Source organism: Venustampulla echinocandica, assembly GCF_003357145.1.
Source record: "Venustampulla echinocandica strain BP 5553 chromosome Unknown scaffold_2, whole genome shotgun sequence".
NCBI classification, from domain to species: Eukaryota; Fungi; Ascomycota; class Leotiomycetes; order Helotiales; family Pleuroascaceae; genus Venustampulla; species Venustampulla echinocandica.
This window is the reverse complement of record NW_022474207.1, coordinates 3,215,079-3,234,363: the sequence shown is the minus strand read 5'-3', so window position 1 is coordinate 3,234,363 and position 19,285 is coordinate 3,215,079. Positions and strand designations below refer to the sequence as shown.

General features: G+C 48.3%; 5 protein-coding genes across 5 annotated transcripts; 3 read left to right on the top strand and 2 right to left on the bottom strand.

Annotated features, from left to right (window-relative positions):
• Positions 1 to 1,819: 1,819 nt before the first annotated feature.
• Positions 1,820 to 3,821, top strand: BP5553_05445 (uncharacterized protein; the record flags this gene model as incomplete). Its single annotated transcript, XM_032014068.1, has 3 exons — positions 1,820 to 1,982; positions 2,035 to 3,075; positions 3,340 to 3,821. The coding sequence occupies 3 exons, from the start codon at positions 1,820 to 1,822 to the stop codon at positions 3,819 to 3,821; spliced, it is 1,686 nt and encodes a 561-aa protein (XP_031870668.1).
• Positions 3,822 to 3,901: 80 nt separating this feature from the next.
• Positions 3,902 to 5,625, bottom strand: BP5553_05444 (MFS general substrate transporter; the record flags this gene model as incomplete). Its single annotated transcript, XM_032014067.1, has 3 exons — positions 3,902 to 3,967; positions 4,023 to 5,146; positions 5,214 to 5,625. The coding sequence occupies 3 exons, from the start codon at positions 5,623 to 5,625 to the stop codon at positions 3,902 to 3,904; spliced, it is 1,602 nt and encodes a 533-aa protein (XP_031870667.1).
• An 810-nt stretch (positions 5,626 to 6,435) lies between these two features.
• BP5553_05443 (Cysteine proteinase) lies at positions 6,436 to 7,359 on the top strand (the record flags this gene model as incomplete). Its single annotated transcript, XM_032014066.1, has 1 exon — positions 6,436 to 7,359. One exon carries the CDS (start codon positions 6,436 to 6,438, stop codon positions 7,357 to 7,359), a length of 924 nt encoding a protein of 307 aa, XP_031870666.1.
• A 46-nt stretch (positions 7,360 to 7,405) lies between these two features.
• On the bottom strand, positions 7,406 to 8,303 carry BP5553_05442 (Uncharacterized protein; the record flags this gene model as incomplete). Its single annotated transcript, XM_032014065.1, has 2 exons — positions 7,406 to 7,768; positions 7,824 to 8,303. 2 exons carry the CDS (start codon positions 8,301 to 8,303, stop codon positions 7,406 to 7,408), a joined length of 843 nt encoding a protein of 280 aa, XP_031870665.1.
• A 2,492-nt stretch (positions 8,304 to 10,795) lies between these two features.
• BP5553_05441 (putative 5-methyltetrahydropteroyltriglutamate--homocysteine methyltransferase) lies at positions 10,796 to 13,226 on the top strand (the record flags this gene model as incomplete). Its single annotated transcript, XM_032014064.1, has 3 exons — positions 10,796 to 10,806; positions 10,872 to 11,091; positions 11,151 to 13,226. The coding sequence occupies 3 exons, from the start codon at positions 10,796 to 10,798 to the stop codon at positions 13,224 to 13,226; spliced, it is 2,307 nt and encodes a 768-aa protein (XP_031870664.1).
• Between the last annotated feature and the right edge of the window lie 6,059 nt (positions 13,227 to 19,285).

Here is a 19,285-nt window from a genome sequence, read left to right as displayed (position 1 = left end):
CTTGTATACTAGATCTCATCATACCAGATCATACCCCATACCTTTATCCCTCGCTACTATCGCTCCCATTAGCAAGTAACGGGTCGATTAAATACTTTTATACAATTCCCAACTCAACACAACGTAGATTGCAGTGTTGAAGCCTGGGTTTGGAAGTTGGGAGCTGGATGCTGAGAGTTGGAGCGGGTCGGTTTCCCAGTTTGTATAGCCCTGTAGATACAAGGGTCATTGGGCCAGACTCGCTATATGAAAAAGCTTAAACTTACATTGCATGCGTGCCGCTGGTATTCAAGTCTCAATTGCGGAGATAATGGAGTCCAACCCCACGGAGATGTAACCCAGTATTAACAAAAGCATCTATTTAACATTTTATAATTGGGTCAAGAGCCAAATCCTTGGTTCGAATAAGCATTAAAATAAAAATAAAAATAATTTAACAGCACAAGTCGTAACGAGCGTAAACTAGAATATCAATATCAAACATACAGCTATCACCCATATACTACTCCGATATCGAGATAGCGGAGTCATATTTAAGTAGTAGTTAGCAAGCTTGATATTTCTAGCGAAAGAGTGACCTCAAGTTTCCAGAAACCCGCACCCACGTGACTATGACACCTGTCAGGGCTGTCAGGTGATGCCAACATATAGACTGATTAGGTAGGTAGGCTATTAATTAGTTATTAATCAGGTTATCGATTAGGTTATAGATCATAAATTAGCCTGCTAATGGCTAGAGGGAGACAGTTAGCTGGCGAACCTCCAGCTATTGTAATGTCCATTGCCTAGTTGCCCCTCTGTGTGAACCTGACAAGCGGGGCGTTGATAGTTGCTGTCCTCGTAGCCGTACCTTGTCCTCCAAAAGATAGAGAGGAAGATGATGGGTGGGGTAGAGAATGAGAGGTATATAAACGACCTATCCCGTCATAGTGAGAGAGGAGCAACCTGGCTTCCGTAAGGTAAGGTACTTGGTACATACCTTGACGACGCTGAGCAAAAACACCAACACCCCAACTCCGAAACGTCCAACTCCAACATTTATTACTACCAAAAACTATTTGGAGATCAGATCATCCGCAGCAAGGTCAAATTGACAAAGATCCGCGAAGTTCGAAAGAAGGATGTCATGCCATGCCACACCGTCATCCTTCCGCAGCTCGCCCAGCTCGCCTTCCCCGTTTCACGCCCGCAGCGAATCACCGGCTGATCGCAGTATAGTAGAAACAACACAACGTTTCAAGTTCAGCCCAAATCTCACCCTACCACCTTGACGCAAACCTGCCTCTTCGCATGTTCTTGCCTCTTGTGATGTCCCCAGGGTACCCATTGGACGGATGTTGCGTTTCCCCATAACATCACCTAAATGTCCGCATCCCCATACTCACCGCGTATTGGGTGGGTGACTTACTGTATGCAGACCGAACGACTCCTGGGTTGAGAGGGCGCACGCAGGTCTCGTTTCGTTTCAGAAGCTCTTTCTAACTCGAGAATTTTCGCCCTTTGGGGCGTGTTCGCCTCGCCCCGCCTCGACTCGAGGGCAAGCTGTCATTTGTGGGTGAGTTGGCAGGTTATAGCACTTTATGTAGGTATATATGTAAAGGGGGGGTTGGCTGGCCGTCATCGCCAGAGCGAAAATTTATGATTGATGATAATGGATTTTCGGTAATTGATCGACATAATTGACTGATTGGCTTCTTGGTCGCACACACTCGTTCAAAGTTAGAGACCATACGGTCGGTTTGCTTTTTAGAGCGCTGCCATTGTATTGTTGCACCAATTCGTCATAATTGGTCGGCAACCATCATTGCATTGAAGCGCAATGGAACCGATCACGGAAGCTCAAGAATGGACTCTACGGCGCTGGGTCGCGACGAAAGGGAATCGAAGGCCGGGGAAGAAAGATAAAGCCTTCCTCCACGCTGAGAAAGGGCTGAGCGGGGAACAAATTGACTTTTGGTGGGAGAACGTTGAGCCTTCGAAGCGTGAGAAATTATCAAGCTATTGAGAGAACGTGCCATTAATTGATCGGTATAGATGGCGAGAACACTGCGGAATTGCCGGCACAATCTGTATACGGACTTTCCAGCAGTACCTCAGTCCAAGACTCTGGTCTCCTGAACGGCTCCAATCAAAATCCATCTTCGAATCAGTCTTTTCATACCGACGCTCAGTTTGTGCCACTGGATATGGATATGGACTTTTCACAAGAGATCCAGAATTGGTCTCCCATTGAGTTTCCCCAAGACGAAACCTTCCCCACGATAGAGTCCTTCAACATCGATAGCTCCGAGCACCATACCTCATGGTCAACCACGGAATCCCTGCCTTTACTTTCCTCCATAGCGGACCATGGAAGAAATATGACAAGGGTGGAACGGTCTTCTTATTCATCCTCGTTGCGAACATGGGATACGACATCGACACTGGTCTCTGTCTATGATCCGAACTTGGACGATATGGTGCTCGAGGATACCGAGACGGATATAAATAAGACCATCAAGCCCACTGAACTAGATAAGAAGAAATCGACAGGTCTTGGATCCAAGTTTTCTCCTTTCAAACCAATACCCGAGGAAGAGGGGTCTCCTTGCCCCCGTTATCCATCCGACACCAAAATACTTTCATCGTCAAAAGCCCCCCAAAAAGTCCCCATCAAACCCCTTAAATCACAACCAACCTACCTTTGCACCGTCTGCCACCGACCCTTCTCTCGCAAAGGTGACTGGCGCCGGCACGAAGAGTCCCACGACCCACAAACATACTGGATATGCATGCTAACGGACCCGGCCATTCACGTCTCCAGCGGCTGGATGTGCGTATTCTGCGACTCTATCAAGGCCACCCGGAACGATATCGTCTTACATCTCACGAAGAGGCATAAGATTAATGAGTGCACGAATAAACATATTTCAAATAGGAAGTGGGGGAGAAAAGATAAGTTGAAGCAGCACTTGCAGCAGATGCATAATTTGGCGGAAGGGGCAACTGGGTGGAATGAGTGGCACTGTGAGCCGCCGAAGAGGAAATGGGCTTGGGGGTGTGGGTTTTGTGGGGGTTGCTCGTTTACTTGGGAAGGTATGTGTTTTGCAGATTTTGAAATTTGTTTGATTCTGTGCTATTGCATTTTCCGCTTGGTTTTAAATTTTTTGCTATATTTTGTTTTTTTGCCGGCGCTCTTGTTGGGATATACTCGTCTCAATCCTGATCCTTGCCGCCATTGGAACTCAAGAAGCAAACACAAACAAACCTACTGGTGTTCCTATCCTGGGAGAGGACATGCTCCCGCTGCCTTTAGATGCATCAGTGTCTTCTAATGCTCAATTCTGACTGCAATAATAGGTCGAGTCACCCACGTCGCTGAGCATTATGAGAGGCAAAATCTCAACTCCTTGCAATGGTCCCCGTCACTTGTTGTGAAAGGGCTGCTAAAGCAAGTGTATCCCGATTTTGACGTCGCAAGTGCCTGGAGGTCCCTTATTGGTCGTGCGCCGAATGGGGACCGGTATTTGCAATGGTCCAAAGAGGAGGCCAATACCTTGAGGCGGAAATTGGAATTCCATGAAGGTACTCCCGGAGCGATTGCTACAGAGGCACAAGCAAAGGGTGCAGAGTTGATGGGGGACGTTGATAACTTTGCTTGGACCGAGGTAGACTCCCGAGTTGCCACCCTGACTTCACCAATCGATTATATCGAAGTTGAAAAAGGTTCATGGGGTAAAACCTCGAAAGACGTCATGTCTCAGACCGGGAGATCGTCCAAACAAGCTTCAGCAGCAGCCGGAGACTTTGGCACTTCGAGCGGCGTGCCTAATTTCATCTAATATTGGGATCATATATCAAGACTTCATCTGCCTTTCCATGTCGATTCTCCATCTTGGTCCGAATCGTCTCATCGCCCAAACTACACCGAAAGAGCTGATCCAGCAGGCAATGCCCAAGATGGTAAACAACCATCCATTGCCGATAGCTGAAATGATTGGATGAGCAACCACACCTCCCACACAACTGAATATGTTTCTGACAAAGTTATTCACGGCCACTCCAGAGCTGGAGCGTCGTGGCATCAACTCTGTTAACATTGTGGTGATGGTGCCAAATAGGATCATACTCCCTATGCCAAAAAAGAAATTGGCAATCACGGGCGCAACCCAGAAGACCCCCTTCTCAGCTGTCCAGCCGTACCAAACCAGCGCACCTGGATACATAACTGCTGCTAGCCAAGCGTTCTCTCGCAAACGATCTTCCGGTATGAATACTAATTTGCCGCTTTCATCATAGCGGTTGGCAGCTCGTGCCTCCCGGTGCATTATTACATCTGTCCATCTTCCGCCGAATAGGGATGCGAGCGTGTAGCCGAGAGCGTTGGGGATATACATGAGCCCAAGGATAATTACGGAGAAATTGTAAGGCGACTCAGAGAAGGTCTGCTGGATAGAAATATTGAGTACGTATAAAGAGCCAAACGTAATAGATGCGAGATACACCGATAACAAGACGGCGGGAAAACGCAAATATGCCAGGACACTAAGCGGGTCAATGATGCACCGCTTGAAGACCTTAGCAACCTTGCCTGTCTTCTGTTGAATGGATTGTCGGGTCGAGGAGCGTGTTAGGCCGGATTTCGTCGTATTTTGGTCCGCAGGTTGGCTTGATGCAACCACTCGGTGTGGAAGTGTCTCGGGGAGACAGAATGTTAATGTAATGAATAATAGACCTCCATATATTACCTGAAACCATTGGGTGCTTCGCCAGCCCCAGGCCTGGGATAGTGCCCCGCCAAATATGGGTGCCAAAAGCGGACCTAGCAGCGGCCCCAGATAGAACATCCCCATGGCACGCCCACGCTCGCGCACCTCCCAGATATCAGCAATTGTGCCAGCTCCGACGGCTTGGACTGACGCGGCAGCACCACCACCAAGGATCCGCATAACGATGAGCATCCCAATTGATGTACTGATGGCTGAAATTATGTTCCATAATGTGAATAGAGCGAAGGAGACCAAATAGATGGTTCTGCGGCCTAATGTTTCTGAAAAGGATGACCACCAGAGAGGAAATATCGACATGCTCAACATGTACAAGGCCACGGAAAGATTGGTGATCGTTGGTGTGGCGTTTAAATCTTTTGCTAGGCCGGGAAGTGCAGCTGCCAGATGAGATTGTTAGCCAGATCCGGTATTGAGCTTCTGAATCTTTGGGCTGGCATAACTTACGGAGGAATATGGCACTACCCATTGGTGCAGCAGCCGCAGCCAAAGCAACCACCGCGGTAATAAACCATTTGGTACTCCTCTTGTAATCGAAAGGTCTTTCAACTTCTGGGACGAGAGCGAATCTCCCCAGCAGACCCCTTCTTTTCGAACGTGGTACTATGGTCAAGGCGCGAGAGCGGGTTGAAGAGGTTCTTGACTTGGAACGTTGCGCTGGAGCTTGTTCTTGATCCTGTGGAGCAGGTTCCACTGTTTCTATAGAAGAGTGCGAATGAATTGAGACTTCGTCTTCATTGCCCGATCTCTCGTGACCATCTTTGGCCGTGGGAAGTGCTGGGTGTATAGTTGGGCCACTGCCGTTTTGAGGTATAGGTTGCTGGGCTGCCAACCCAGCTTTCTCTGGGTCTGTGACCATTCTATGGTCCTGTTATTGAGAAATAGCCAAGCCCTCCAGCGAATGCGGAGACGGCAGAATCTCGAGGATGATGATCATGGACTGAGTATGGACCGCAACGTGAGGAGAGAAGCCCGATGTGGCAAACGAGAGCTAAGTATGGAGATATATCAAGAAGGAGAATGTATGACTTGGAAATTGCATCTAAGATACTTTACCAACACTATTACCTGTACTTCCTCTCTGGTTCCGCACGACGAAAAAGGCCGGCACTTCTTGAGCCGACATCCGCTCGAATCGAGGCTGGCGCAATCCAATATTGGAGGAAGAATCCATCCATCTGTCACCATGCTCTACCACGGTTGCAGGGTGCGTGCGCAGTTATCGGGAATAATAATAATAATAACAGCTTGTTGCGGGCAGTTACTGCGAGTTTGGCGGGGAACTCTTTGTGCTCCGTGGCCGGCTATGCGGCACCATTGCATCAAGTCTGGAAGGTAGACAATAGTGATGTTTATTGGCCCGAGGTTGAAAACGAAACTTATTCGGATATGTTTCCGTACAGGGGTTGTTTAGGTTTAGGTTGGGAGGCGATGGATGTTGTTTGCCAAACGAGCAAATTCAAGGGTCCAGCCCACACAAATGCCATCCTTACTACTCGCAGTCCAGCATCATATAGCGATTTGATTCCAATATTGGCAGCGCCTCGAGGCTCTGGGAGTTGTGACTGGTTCAGAGCCCAAAGCTGGCTTCTGAGCGCATATTTGCCCCTCCGCTTCCCTCGACCGAGAAAAGCCCCTGGCAAACCTCGCAAACCTAAAGGCATCCACGATGGAGTCCCTCGAGGAGATGCAAAGCCGGCATCGCAAAGAACAGAAGGACCTCCAGTCACGAATTATGCAGAAGAAGAAGGCTGCCACCAAAAAGACACGGAAGGGTGTGAATGGCGAGTGTGAAGAGCTTGAAAGACAAGTAAAGGAAAGACAGGAGGGGGAAAGGCTTGCTCTGAACGGGGAGGGGGACACTGCGCCCCCTGCTGGTGACAGCCCCAGACTTGACGAAACCATGGACGAAGAACATACTGAGCAATTATCGAATGGAGTTGAAGAAATTACAGAGTCCCTCGATAAATCCCAAGTCTCAGAAGCCCCACCTGAGAATGGTCAGCCCCGGAAACGCAACCGCCAGAAAGAACGGCTTGCAAGACGCGCTGCAGAACAAGAAAATGCGGTAGAAGAGGCAAAAAAAGAAGCTGCAAATCAACCCGATCCAAAAGCCGTGGAACGAGCCCAAATGCTGAAGGAATTCAAGGCCAGAGGACTAACGGAGAAGACCATCCGACCAGATGGCCACTGCTTGTTTTCAGCAGTCGCAGATCAGCTCTCACAAGTCGGCATACCCCTAGGCGCGGAATCGGACGCGGAACTAAAAGAGGACCAACGGTACAAAGTCGTTCGGAAAGCAGCAGCGAGATACATCGAAGCACATCCGGACGATTTTGTGGCTTGGTTGGATGAGCCCTTGGGTCAATACGTGCATAAGATCCGTGATACGGCTGAGTGGGGTGGGCACCTTGAGTTACTTGCGCTGGCCAAGACGTATAATGTCGAAATTTGCGTTTTGCAGAATGGAGTAGCACAGAATATCGAGCCTGATCTTGCTGGTGCATCGGAACCGGAAAAAATCTGGCTGGCATACTATCGCCATGGTTTTGGCTTGGGAGAGCATTACAACTCACTTCGAAAAGCACCCTGAAGTCCCAGGTTCTTGCGCGGAAACGGCTGGTTATATTTTCTGGATACTAGCTAACAGTTTTTGGATGTGCCCATACCGAAACCCAATCCGTTATATTTCCCTCGGCATCATAACCGATTTCATGTGTCCTCTTGGGCTGGAAATGTGCCACCCGTTGTAAACCACTCTTACTTGGCTCCCCAAGCTGCGCTTCGAGCAGACTGCCATCCTCCCCATAGGGAAGCTCCTCTCCTGGCCGTGACAGATGGGCCATATATATCTTCGGCGGCAGAGCCCAAGGCGGGCCACCGGTGGATGGGGGCTTATAGGTGGGAAATTCGACGCAAATGAGTCGTCCCTCAGGACTAAGAAGTTGTGCCATGCGTTTCGACCAGCCGGCCCTCAGTGAAGGCGGTAGGGCGGAAAGAAACTATGGCAAATTATCAGACCGGAAAATCCATGATGGGCGGAAGGGGCAGACAAACAGTATAGTCATAGATTAAATCAAATAGCCCCTCGCACTCAACGTCCTTCAAAAACTCATCCTTAAAAAAGTCGCCCTTCAACCATTTGACGGTCCCTCTCTCCACTTCTTTCTGCGTCTCATAAACACCTTCCTGCTTCCCTTCTTTCTCAGTTCTTCTAGCTCCCTCCAGCGCCGCATCCGAAATCTCTAAACCGTATGCATCATACCCGTGCGCACTGAACAGCAAAACGTCATATCCTTTCCCACAGCCGGGAACTAGCACCTTGCGTTTCCGCCCTGGTTGATTTGGAAGGAGGCCCGGTTGTTCAGAAAGTAGATCGACAAGAGCGGGATTTGGCAACCCCCTATCCCAAGGTACAAAGCCTTCCTTCCAGAGGTCGTCCCATTTCTTGCCGTGCTGGGAGACGTCACCAGTGAAGTGCGAGAGCAGGCGAGTGCGGGCGTCTGCGAGTTGATCTGCGGCTGCTGAAGATGGCATCGTATTGTTTGAGCAGAGGGTTCTCGGAAATCTGATTTTGGGTTCTTAATTCGAAATGAAGATGTAGTATGAATGGTAGTGCCAATAATTACACTCAGTACCGAGGACGTAAATGGAACATGAATCGGCCGAGAAGGCGGGGTTCCAGTGAAGCTTAATTGTGTCTTTAGGAAATAACAGGTGGAATTATTGAAATATGGCTTAATAGAGTAAAGCTGTAACAGATGTGTTACGTCAGACTTCTACAGACACCCTATTATCTGATACTAATCACGGATATGTGTGCGTTCACTGCGTTGGGGGCCATTATCGCGGGGTACGGTTCCTCGTCATATCTTCATCTCGAAGGAATTCATTCCTTGATTCCTGCCCCATGAGGAGTGATATATATACACAAAATAGTTACGGAGTAGAGAACCCGCCTAGCCATTTAATGTTATATCCTGATGGTTTGGCATCGTCTTGGTGGTAACGCGCCACTTTCTGGCCGGTAATACGAGTCTGCCCGCAGCTCACTAACGTCAGCTTCCCAGCCTCGCCTAACGCCCCATGCCGACCGCTGCTGAACGCCCCTGTCGCCGTGGGCAAAACCCGGGCTATCAAATAGAACAACCAAGAACAACAGCATTTGCCTCGTAGAGCGCACACCTAGAAAACATGCAAGCAAGAGCATAAGGCTCCTCCTCCAGCTCACAACACTCCCGGCAAAGAGTCGTGCTACTTTCCTCCGACGTGCTATAAAGCTAACTCAAACCAAGTCCCCGCAGGTAGAGTTCGAAACCAAAGCCGAAATGCAGACCATGGCTCTCTTCCACCATCTCTTTCGAAAGCAGCGCAACGGTTATTTCCGCGATCCCCTATTAAGAACACATCTAGTGACCACTCGGCGTACTACAATTCAACTTCATACTAGAATAGTGAAGGGCCCTTGTCCGGACCACACCTCAAAACAGGGCGGTAAGACTAGGAAGATACTAGAAATGACAGCTTGTACGAGAAATATCGGGTGCCAGCAAACAGCACAAATTGTCTATTTGCAAGGAAAAGGCCGTCATCCTCCGGTCGACCACTGGCCGCCAGTTTTGTGACGCCTAGCTCCACAACGCCGAGCAATCAAAAGCCAAGGCAAGCCAAATGCATTCTATATCAAGATGCGCGTTATGCAGCTAGCCTTGCAGCCAAGGGCAGCTGTGGGAGGGGTTCGATAGAGGTATTAAAGATAAAAGCAAAGGCTATGTTCAAACGCTCCTTGCCCTTGAGGAATCCGTTCTTAGCAACTCCTTATCTTATAACATGTATATTTAAATCGGCCCGTCAGAATTTACAAGTCCAAAATGAGCGAGATACTACACCTCTATTGTTCCTTGCGTCTGGCACTAGCTATATACGTCGTCCGCAACTTGAATATTGTGTAGGGTTTGGGCGAAGGGCGGTTACAGACTATCCACAAAGACTTGAGCCCTTCGCCGGCGAGCTCACTGGCATGGATCCTTCTATTTTTATGGCCGCATGCTATGGTAGTAACCTAACATCTCGGTGGGAATTCTTTGACAAGATACGTAAGGGCTAATAGTTACTATGCTCCAGTAATTGAGCTAGCCTCAGCTAGGTACTTGGCTCACAGTAGCAGTTACCTAGTAGCCGTTTATTAGACAGATAGAGTTACCTAGTTGGTGCTTATGTATAGCGGTGTTTTAGGAGGATCGGGTGCGCTACACTTATTTCGAAGCCTACCAAAACCGAGGTCGTTTATAAACTGGCCACGAAATTAACAATTCCATTTATTGAAAACGCAGTAACACGTTGCCCAGCCAGCTTACATGCTATAAGCTCTTCGATACGGTGTTATCGTGGGAAGTTCGTACCCGTACCGCACCCCATCCTCCCAAAACACCGCCATAAAGTATATCGAAACAATGCTTACCAGCGTCCGGGTTGGTTGATGCGCTCCCTGTCGCCTTGGGGCCTTGTCGTGCATCACGGATCCAAAGATGATCCCTTCCGCTGAAATTATAATGCACACAAAACTTCGCCTTTTCGATATCATGACGTTTACAGCTTTCCACCTCCCAGACACAGGACACGATGGATTCCTCACCGCAGGACGATGGCTTGCACATATCACGTGCAGAACACGCTAACCCCAACCCCGCCAAAAGCAAGCTAATGGCGTTTTCTCTTTTTCTGAACAACCCCTCAGCACAATTTCCTCACACCGCTCCCTCCTCATCCCTCTTTCTTCCTCATCCTTCCTCTTTACCCCTCCTCAACAATCCCCAATATCTCTCTCTAGTATATTACTTGGATCTCCCTCCAAGTGATTTCCTTCATCCATTCTTCCTTCTTCTCTGTAATACCTCGCTCCAGAGCTTGAAAAGGTTCGGTCCGATCTTCGGAGACTTGCCCTCGCACGCAATCGTTGTTAACACGACCTTGCACAAGCGAATTTTCCATTTCACACCACCACTCTACAACTTCACAACACCGCAATCATGGTTCAATCGTGAGTATACGCTGTCCCAGAAGTACATTGAACATAACAGAATGCTAATACAATTTCAACAACAGATCCATCCTCGGTTTCCCTCGCATGGGAGCCAACCGTGAGCTGAAGAAGGCCACAGAAGCTTACTGGGGCGGCAAGATCACTCAAGCCGATCTCCTCGCCGAGGCCAAGAGACTTCGTCTTGAGCACTGGAACATCCAGAAGAATGCCGGCGTCGATGTCATTCCCAGCAATGACTTCGCTCTCTATGATCAAGTCCTCAGCCACATCCAAGACTTCGGTGTAGGTTCCCCTCCATCTCTAGACCAATCACATGCTAATCCATATCTATCTTTGCACAGGCCACACCTCCCCGTTATACCAAATACAACCTCAACCCTGTCGATGAATACTTTGCTATGGGCCGTGGTCACCAGAAGGATGGTGTTGATGTTCCCAGCTTGGAGATGGTGAAGTGGTTCGACTCGAACTACCATTATGTCAAGCCAACCCTGCAAGACGGACAAACCTTCAAGCTCAACCCCAACTCGAAGGCTGTCAATGAGTTTGTTGAGGCTAAGGAGGCTGGCATTGTTACCCGGCCTGTCCTTGTTGGTCCCGTCTCCTTCCTTGCCCTCGGCAAGCCAGACCGTGACCAGACCGTCGACCCAATTGACCTTCTCGAGAAGCTTCTTCCCGTCTATGAGGAACTTCTCATTAAGCTCAAGGAGGCCGGTGCTGAGACCGTCCAGATCGATGAGCCCACTCTCGTTTTCGATTTGTCACCAAAGGTCAAGGCTGCATTCAAGCCAACTTATGAGAAGCTCGCCAGCCTAGGTGACAAGATCCCAAAGATCGTCTTGGCCACCTACTTCGGTGACATCGTCCACAACCTCGATGCTCTGCCAACTGATATCTATGCTGTCCACGTTGATTTGGTCCGCGCTCCAGAGCAACTTGAAGACGTTATTGGTGCTTTGGGCCCAAAGACTATCCTCTCTGCAGGTGTTGTCGATGGCCGTAACATCTGGAAGACCAACCTCAAGCGTGCTATTGAGACTGTTGAGACTGCCGTTCAAAAGCTCGGAAAGGACCGCGTCATCGTTGCTACTTCCAGCTCGCTGCTCCACACCCCCCACACTCTCGCCAGTGAGAAGAAGCTAGACGCCGAGATTGCTGACTGGTTCTCCTTCGCCGTCGAGAAGGCATCTGAGGTTGCTGTGATCTCCAAGGCTGTCACTGAGGGCCCTGCGGCTGTCCGTGCCGAGTTGGAGGCCAACGCCAAGTCCATTCAGGCTCGTGCCAGCTCCAAGCGTACCAATGACCCCAAGGTCAAGGAGCGTCAAGCAAGCATTACTCCAGACTTCTACAACCGAAAGTCCGAGTTCCCTGTCCGTATCTCTCAACAACAGAAGAGCTTGGGACTTCCTCTCTTCCCCACCACAACTATTGGTTCTTTCCCACAAACCAAGGAAATCCGTATTCAGCGTAACAAGTTCACCAAGGGTGAAATTACCGCCGAGGAATACGAGAAGTTCATCGAGAAGGAGATCCAAGATGTTGTTAAGATCCAAGAGGAACTTGACCTTGATGTCTACGTCCACGGCGAGCCTGAGCGTAACGACATGGTGCAATACTTCGGTGAGCGTCTTGATGGATATGCTTTCACCACCCACGCCTGGGTTCAAAGCTACGGCTCCCGTTGTGTCCGACCCCCCATCATCGTCGGTGATATCTCTCGTCCTGCCCCTATGACCGTCAAGGAGTCCAAGTATGCCGTCTCCATCTCGAAGAAGCCAATGAAGGGCATGTTGACTGGTCCCATCACCTGTCTCCGATGGTCATTCCCTCGTGACGATGTGCATCAATCTGTCCAGGCTGAGCAGCTTGCTCTTGCCCTCCGTGATGAGGTTGTCGACCTTGAGGCCGCTGGTGTTTTCGTCATCCAGGTCGATGAGCCTGCCCTCCGTGAGGGTCTTCCTCTCCGTGCTGGCAAGGCTCGTGAGGCTTACCTTGACTGGGCTGTTAAGTCTTTCCGTCTCTCCGTCTCCGGCGTTCAAGACTCAACTCAAATCCACTCTCACTTCTGCTACTCCGAATTCCAAGACTTCTTCCACGCCATTGCCGCCCTTGACGCTGATGTTCTGTCTATCGAGAACAGCAAGTCTGACGCTAAGCTTTTGAAAGTCTTCGTCGATGAGCAGTACCCCCGCCACATCGGCCCTGGTGTCTATGACATCCACTCCCCTCGTGTTCCAAGTGAGCAAGAGATCAAGGACCGAATTGAGGAGATGTTGCAATACCTCAAGCCAGAGCAGCTCTGGATCGATCCTGACTGCGGTCTCAAGACTCGTCAATGGGCTGAGACCAAGGCTGCCTTGGTCAACATGGTCAACGCTGCCAAGTTCTACCGCCAGAAGTATGCCTCCAAGCAGTAAGAGCTTTAATGTGAACATTTTCCCTTTGTCAGTGGAGTTGGTGACGGGAGTGAACGAATTATGAAATTGTTTTATAACCTAGCAGTGGACGATCTCAACATCGGCGTTTCTGGTGGGGGCATAAATACAAAAGCTTTGTTCCAAGTATGGTAGCGTGGAATTCAACAGCATGGAGATGATCCATCAACCGGACATCTAGGTAGATATGGCGTCATGATTTTACGTTGTGCTTCAAGAGTACGCTCTTGACTGTATCCTTTCGAAGGGGAGAAGGAGATAAAAGATTAGAAAATATAACCCTCTTCAACCGGGCATCGAGTTCATCGCGTTTGATGAATACTTTAATTGTGAATTGTATTTGCTAGCTGCAATTTTCGCCATAAATAAATGAAATCTAACTTAGGTGATCAGTCTCCTCGAAACCATAACTCAGCCCACGTAATACTTGTTCCTGCTATTGGTGCTAGGTATTTCGAATTCATCTATGATTTCTAACTGCAATGGTTTTGCTTTGCCATCGATCTCATTATTAGGATTATCCCTTTGAAGATATACAATAAATATATACTCTAGAACCTTTAATGTACGAATCTCGAATATAACAATAAGCTAACTAATAATAAACCTCTAACAACCCTTGATTGGCATTTAGTGTAACTTAATATCCTCCCTGTTTATGATATTCTCAAGATAAATATGGATTTTAGTATACGGGATTTATAGAGTGGAAAATGGCAACTAGTTTCGATATATTTATATTATAGGGTTGATATTTAATTAAAACCTACCTAGTTTGTATACATGCCAAAGATAGATCTCCGGTTGGAAATCTCCATATTTGTAGGTATGAGCGTATAAGTACATTAAATGGCTCAAGGAGTCTTGCCTATTCTACATATATGCAATTTTTAGTTTTGGCACACACCAGGTTTTTGGATCGGAGGGTTCCTAGATATCTAACAGCGGAAAGGCGAAAGGAAGTGGAAGGGAGTAAATAGGCTGGGGATAACGTGGAATAGTTGGTTGATTAGGTTTGATGATTTATTCGGAAGTTGGCCTGGGAAAAATAAATAATATTTTATCTCCTGTCATGTTCTGTTATATGAGATGAGAAATACAACGCGTTATATATATAGCTTCCCTTTGATAAACTTGTATATTTATAATATATATGATATGTATCATCATATTACTTTCGCCTTCCCTGTGCCGTTTCCGCCTCCCTTTCACCTTACGCTATCCCCCTCCCATTCAACACCATTTCTTCTGCCATTTTTTCAACCCTACTCCTAAAGTACCTTAGCATCCCTCTTAGGTATATATATTATTTCCATTTTCCTCCTAGCAGCGTCCGCAAATGGAAGTATAGCAAATAAACAAAACAAAGACAAAATTTCCCAACCTCACAATACTGCTTGTTATATTGGCACAATGCACCAAGAAAAGCAGGTTGTGGAACTCCTCATCACAAGGAAATATGGACCGAGTTTAAAAGGAGGGTTTTGAGGGGGGAGGATGATAACAAAGGTTTCATGATGCCTAGGGAATACTGGGGAGGAAGAGGAGGCTATGGGGTTATTTGAAGAGTGGAGGCTAAATTTGGGTCTCAAAGAGGGACGGTAAGGAACTCATCATATACAAAAGATTTCAGTTAAGTACAGTCAAGTAGTATGTTTTGTGTACGGGTAGATTAAAAGAGGGAGATAGAGAAAGTTGAGAGCACAAAAGTCCGGGATACAAGTGTAAGTTAACTCTAAGTTAAAGAGACTCAATGATAAGAGGAAGTACGCTAAGGGATCTGGGTGAATAGTATATAAATTTGATTATGCTAGCAAGAGATATAGAAAGCTAAGGGGGTGGAACTGAGATGACATTTCTATTCTATCCACGAGTTGCATGAGGCAAAGAGAGACCTAAGATTCTTCAACATATCTCGACTAAGATAGAGAGGATTCCAGGTCTCAATGCTCAGGCAAAATCTGCACCCCGAATTTCAACTTGAAGCTAACTGTGAAAGAACCGCCCCGCATGACCTTTTGAGACATCGAGAGACCTTTGATAATACCCGGAGAGGTTCCCGATCTCGGCGTTCTTCTCTTCGCTTATATGTGAAGACATTGCAACCGACCCAGCGTCCTGAACCCCTCAAGGTGCTCTCAGATCTCAACTCAGAGATCTCTACTGAGTTAGGAAGTTGGGCCTGCCCATCGGGGTACCAGAGGATGATTCTGGGACACCCAAGTCCATGGTCGCCGATCCAACTCTAATCCAGTTCGTTCCGCGCGTATAAACAAACTCATGCTCAGACCCACAATTGGTCCCTTTAACCGCAGATCCCGCCTCCATTTGGTAGCCGCATCTTCGCCTCGCTTGGGAGCCTTCCCAAGTTCCCAATGCCAAGAACAGCAGTGCCGATCTGCTGCCAGCTTCAAATGTAAACAAAGGCTATGATGGTGTCTAGGCCCGCAAACTGCTCTAGCTAAGGCTGCCATACCACTGTTATGACTGTATCTTACAAGATAAGTCACTAGTAAACAATAGTTGTAGTTTGCAAAGGTATCCAAGCCAAAAGATCGGACCGTACCCCTCAATTTTCCCAATAAGATCTACAACACTACCAAGCAAACAGATAGCTCTTAATGACACAATTCCAGGCTCACCGCGGTGATAGCGTTATCGGCCCTAGCCGCTGACGGCGCAAGTAAATAGAAATTTCAAATGAAAAAGAAAAGGGGTTGCGTCTTGAAGCACGGTCCAGGCTGTAGACAGGCCCGCTTCCAGCATCGGAAAGAGGCTGCGAAGTAGCGTGTAGCGTATCCCAGTCTCCACCCAACACTCTGGACACGTTTACCCGTTGGCATAGGCGGACTAAGCCGTCGGAATGGATTGCTTTTTTATGCAGTACTCCTCTCTTATTTTGAGCACAGTTACCCGGCTTCAAACAAGTGATCGCGTTCCTGACAGGCAAAGTAAACCATATGGAGTATGGACAAGAAGAAAATTTGCAATACGAAAGGCTTGGAGGGTGATAGTAGGGGTAGAAATACAGGGCTAAGCAGGACTAGGACTAGGACGCTGATATGAGAAGGAGTAATGGGGTGATTGCCGGTGCTCTGCCAACGTGAGGGGACCCGTAGCGGATAAGAGATTGTGAGGGCGGCTGAGACATATTTGTGGGGAATAAGAAAGTGGTAGAATTTGGTAGTAAACGATAAAAAATGTGAGAAACGGTGGGGAATGGCTACTTAGCATAAGAAGACAAGTCGGATTTTGACACAACAAAAAGGAACTTGATAATGCAAAATGAGCGTTGGGAAGAGCTTGCGAGGCTCGCCACCATCGGAGACGGTATTCTTGATGTCATCGTGAGGAATCACAACTGTGACGACGAGGATAAGGGGGTGGCCCCACACCGCATCCTGTGCATAAAACTCCCAGCGGCTTCACACCATCTTGACAAAATACATGAACAGAATATGACGCGCCATGTAACCGGTGCAGCCGCTAAGCTCGGAAGGCGATCCGGTGCTGGATATTCAATAAGCTACGGGCATATCCTGCGCCCGGCAGAGTTCTGAACCCTGGACTCGGGTCCAGGATAACCATGTGATTTTCACTGTCATTGAAGTCTGGGCATGGATATCTTTGTGGAGGACGAGAGTACTGGGTATCAGTCAGCGATTATCGAGAAACCTGCCCACTAGTAACTATGACTCCAGGGCACAGCAAGATAATGGAGCGGGGCAGGAATAACAGACGGACTCGCAGGAAACCTGACCAAGGAGTGACAAGGCAGACCTTTTTTTGCTGCCTGCCCGCATTGCTCGGTTGGAGGGACGCCATGAAGATCAAACGGCACGGCTTCTGGTCCGGAACGTTGAATAATTGAATAATTGATCAAAATAATAGATTAGACGCGGATCCACCAATGATATATGGGCTTGGAGGCGGGAGACTCAGCCTTCGGGAGTTGCGGAGGTGGAATCTCAGCCTTGCCGCAAAGTCGCTGGAAGGATTGGTGGTGCTGGTGATGTGGGTAAACTGACTGCATGATACGGTTCCGTATCGCGTGGAGCGTGGTTGGAGGATCCGAGGCGGCGCTCAGGCGTGAGTTGTTGTTCTGACGTTTGGAGCAGGGGCCAGCACGCTTTGGCCGGTTTCCCGAAACCGTGATAACGACCTTTTGATACTCCATAACGTATTCACAGAGTTAATTGAAACATGCGCTGTGTGCTCTCGGGGAGAACCTTTGACCTCGGCCTGCGCATCTTGGAGGGTAATGATGGTATTGATAATCCGTACTCGGCAGGCGTGCGGGATAGTTATAGCTGAATGTTGGAATGTTATCTTCATGTTTCATGCTCGGATCTGGCCGTTTCAATAACTGGTGGCGAAAATGAAGACTGACAAATAGAAGAAAAAGGTGAATCTGGCCTAGTATAACGAGTTTGAAGTTGCAACAATTTATGAATCAGTTGTGAGAGAAAAAAAGAATATTTCATGCATGCAGGTGTTGTGCCCCGTGTTGGTTGTAACCAGGTACTACGTACCTACGTACTATAGACATCTAGTAATCTAGCTGGAATACGCGAGAATGATTCGTTTTGGACTGAGACGGATGTGGGCAGAATTTGAAGCTATTCAAATCTTGACTTGGGTGGAACACTGGTTTGGAAAACATGTTGGATGCAAACGATCCCGAAACCTCCGGTCACTTTTTACAAATCCCGTAACTAGTACTAAACTAAACGATGTTGAAACTCCTGAAACGAGCAATTTGTCTGTGGTTTCGAACGTGGAAACTCAACTAGACAACGGATTGAGGCAGGCCGAGCTAGGCCGAGGTAGACGCTTGACCTAACTTGCTTCTCGTCGATGTTTTCGTGGATGTTCTCGTGGACGATCATCCGTGCTGATCAGAAGACCTTCTGGTTCCCGTCTATCTTGATACAGCTCGTCTTGTATCGTGTTCGCCGGTTGAGCCGTCTTCTGATACTTGGTATACTGCGTAGATTGGGAACATCTCTAGTGTATCAACGTAGTACCCCACAATGGAACGGAATTGCTGATTGTGGGAGGAACACGGTCACGGTCACAACGAAAACGTAGGCGACGGCGCGACGCAGCCGTCGGCGTACTGTTATCTTCCCCGCGACTCTATGTAGGCTTCGAGTACCCTGGAGGAGTAGATACATCCGTAACGGGCTTGCCAAGATCAACTTTGCTCCTTGAGTCCGTGGGTTGAACTTCAATCCCGGAGTAGTTTGTAGGAAATACCAAAAATTCGGTATTTGAATGGGAAAGATCTACCAAACCGGGGTGGGGTTGATAAGAATCTCTTTACACCTTCCCCCCTTGGCCCGCACACTTCTTGTGCTAGCCTTGCGGTGATGCTGATGGATTCTTGTAGGGTGCTGGAAGTTGGGACGAAAAGACGGCTCGACAACAGACCGTGGCATTTAAGATATATATGCTTACTCATTGAGCTTTGACTTTTCCATCACAGGCCCAAGAATCGTTTTTATGCATTGGCCGCATCCGCGGTCGATTGCCATTGGGCTTTCTGTGGCCTTTGACGCCGCCGACCAACAGGATCTAACACAGCTTCTTTGCCTCACGTACCTCGTTACCGAATTTCAGGACGAGGCACGGATCTAGAGCGCACAGTATTCTTCTGTTATCATTAGGACCGTTCCTTGATGGTAAAATCTGGAATGTCTGCCCAAATCGGACGCCCGCAGGGTTTTCTTCAGGCTCAGCAGTGATGACTAGAGAAAAGAGGAGGTGATGCGCCCCAACCGCAGTACCATACCAGACCGAGTACAGAATAATAAACAAAAGAGTAAAGCAATAGCGCAATTCACCAGGCCAGCAAGGCTTCGACGCGAGAAATTGGATAACGGCAGTGGTGGGGGCTTGTGGGATTAGAGCCCAAGAGGCTGGAATCCCGCGAAAATGGGGGACCTGCGTAACCGTTGCTTTTTCGTTGTGCTTCGGACAACTTAGTATGGAAAAGTGCACGGCGTACCGTACGAGTATCTTGGTGATGGATCCTACCG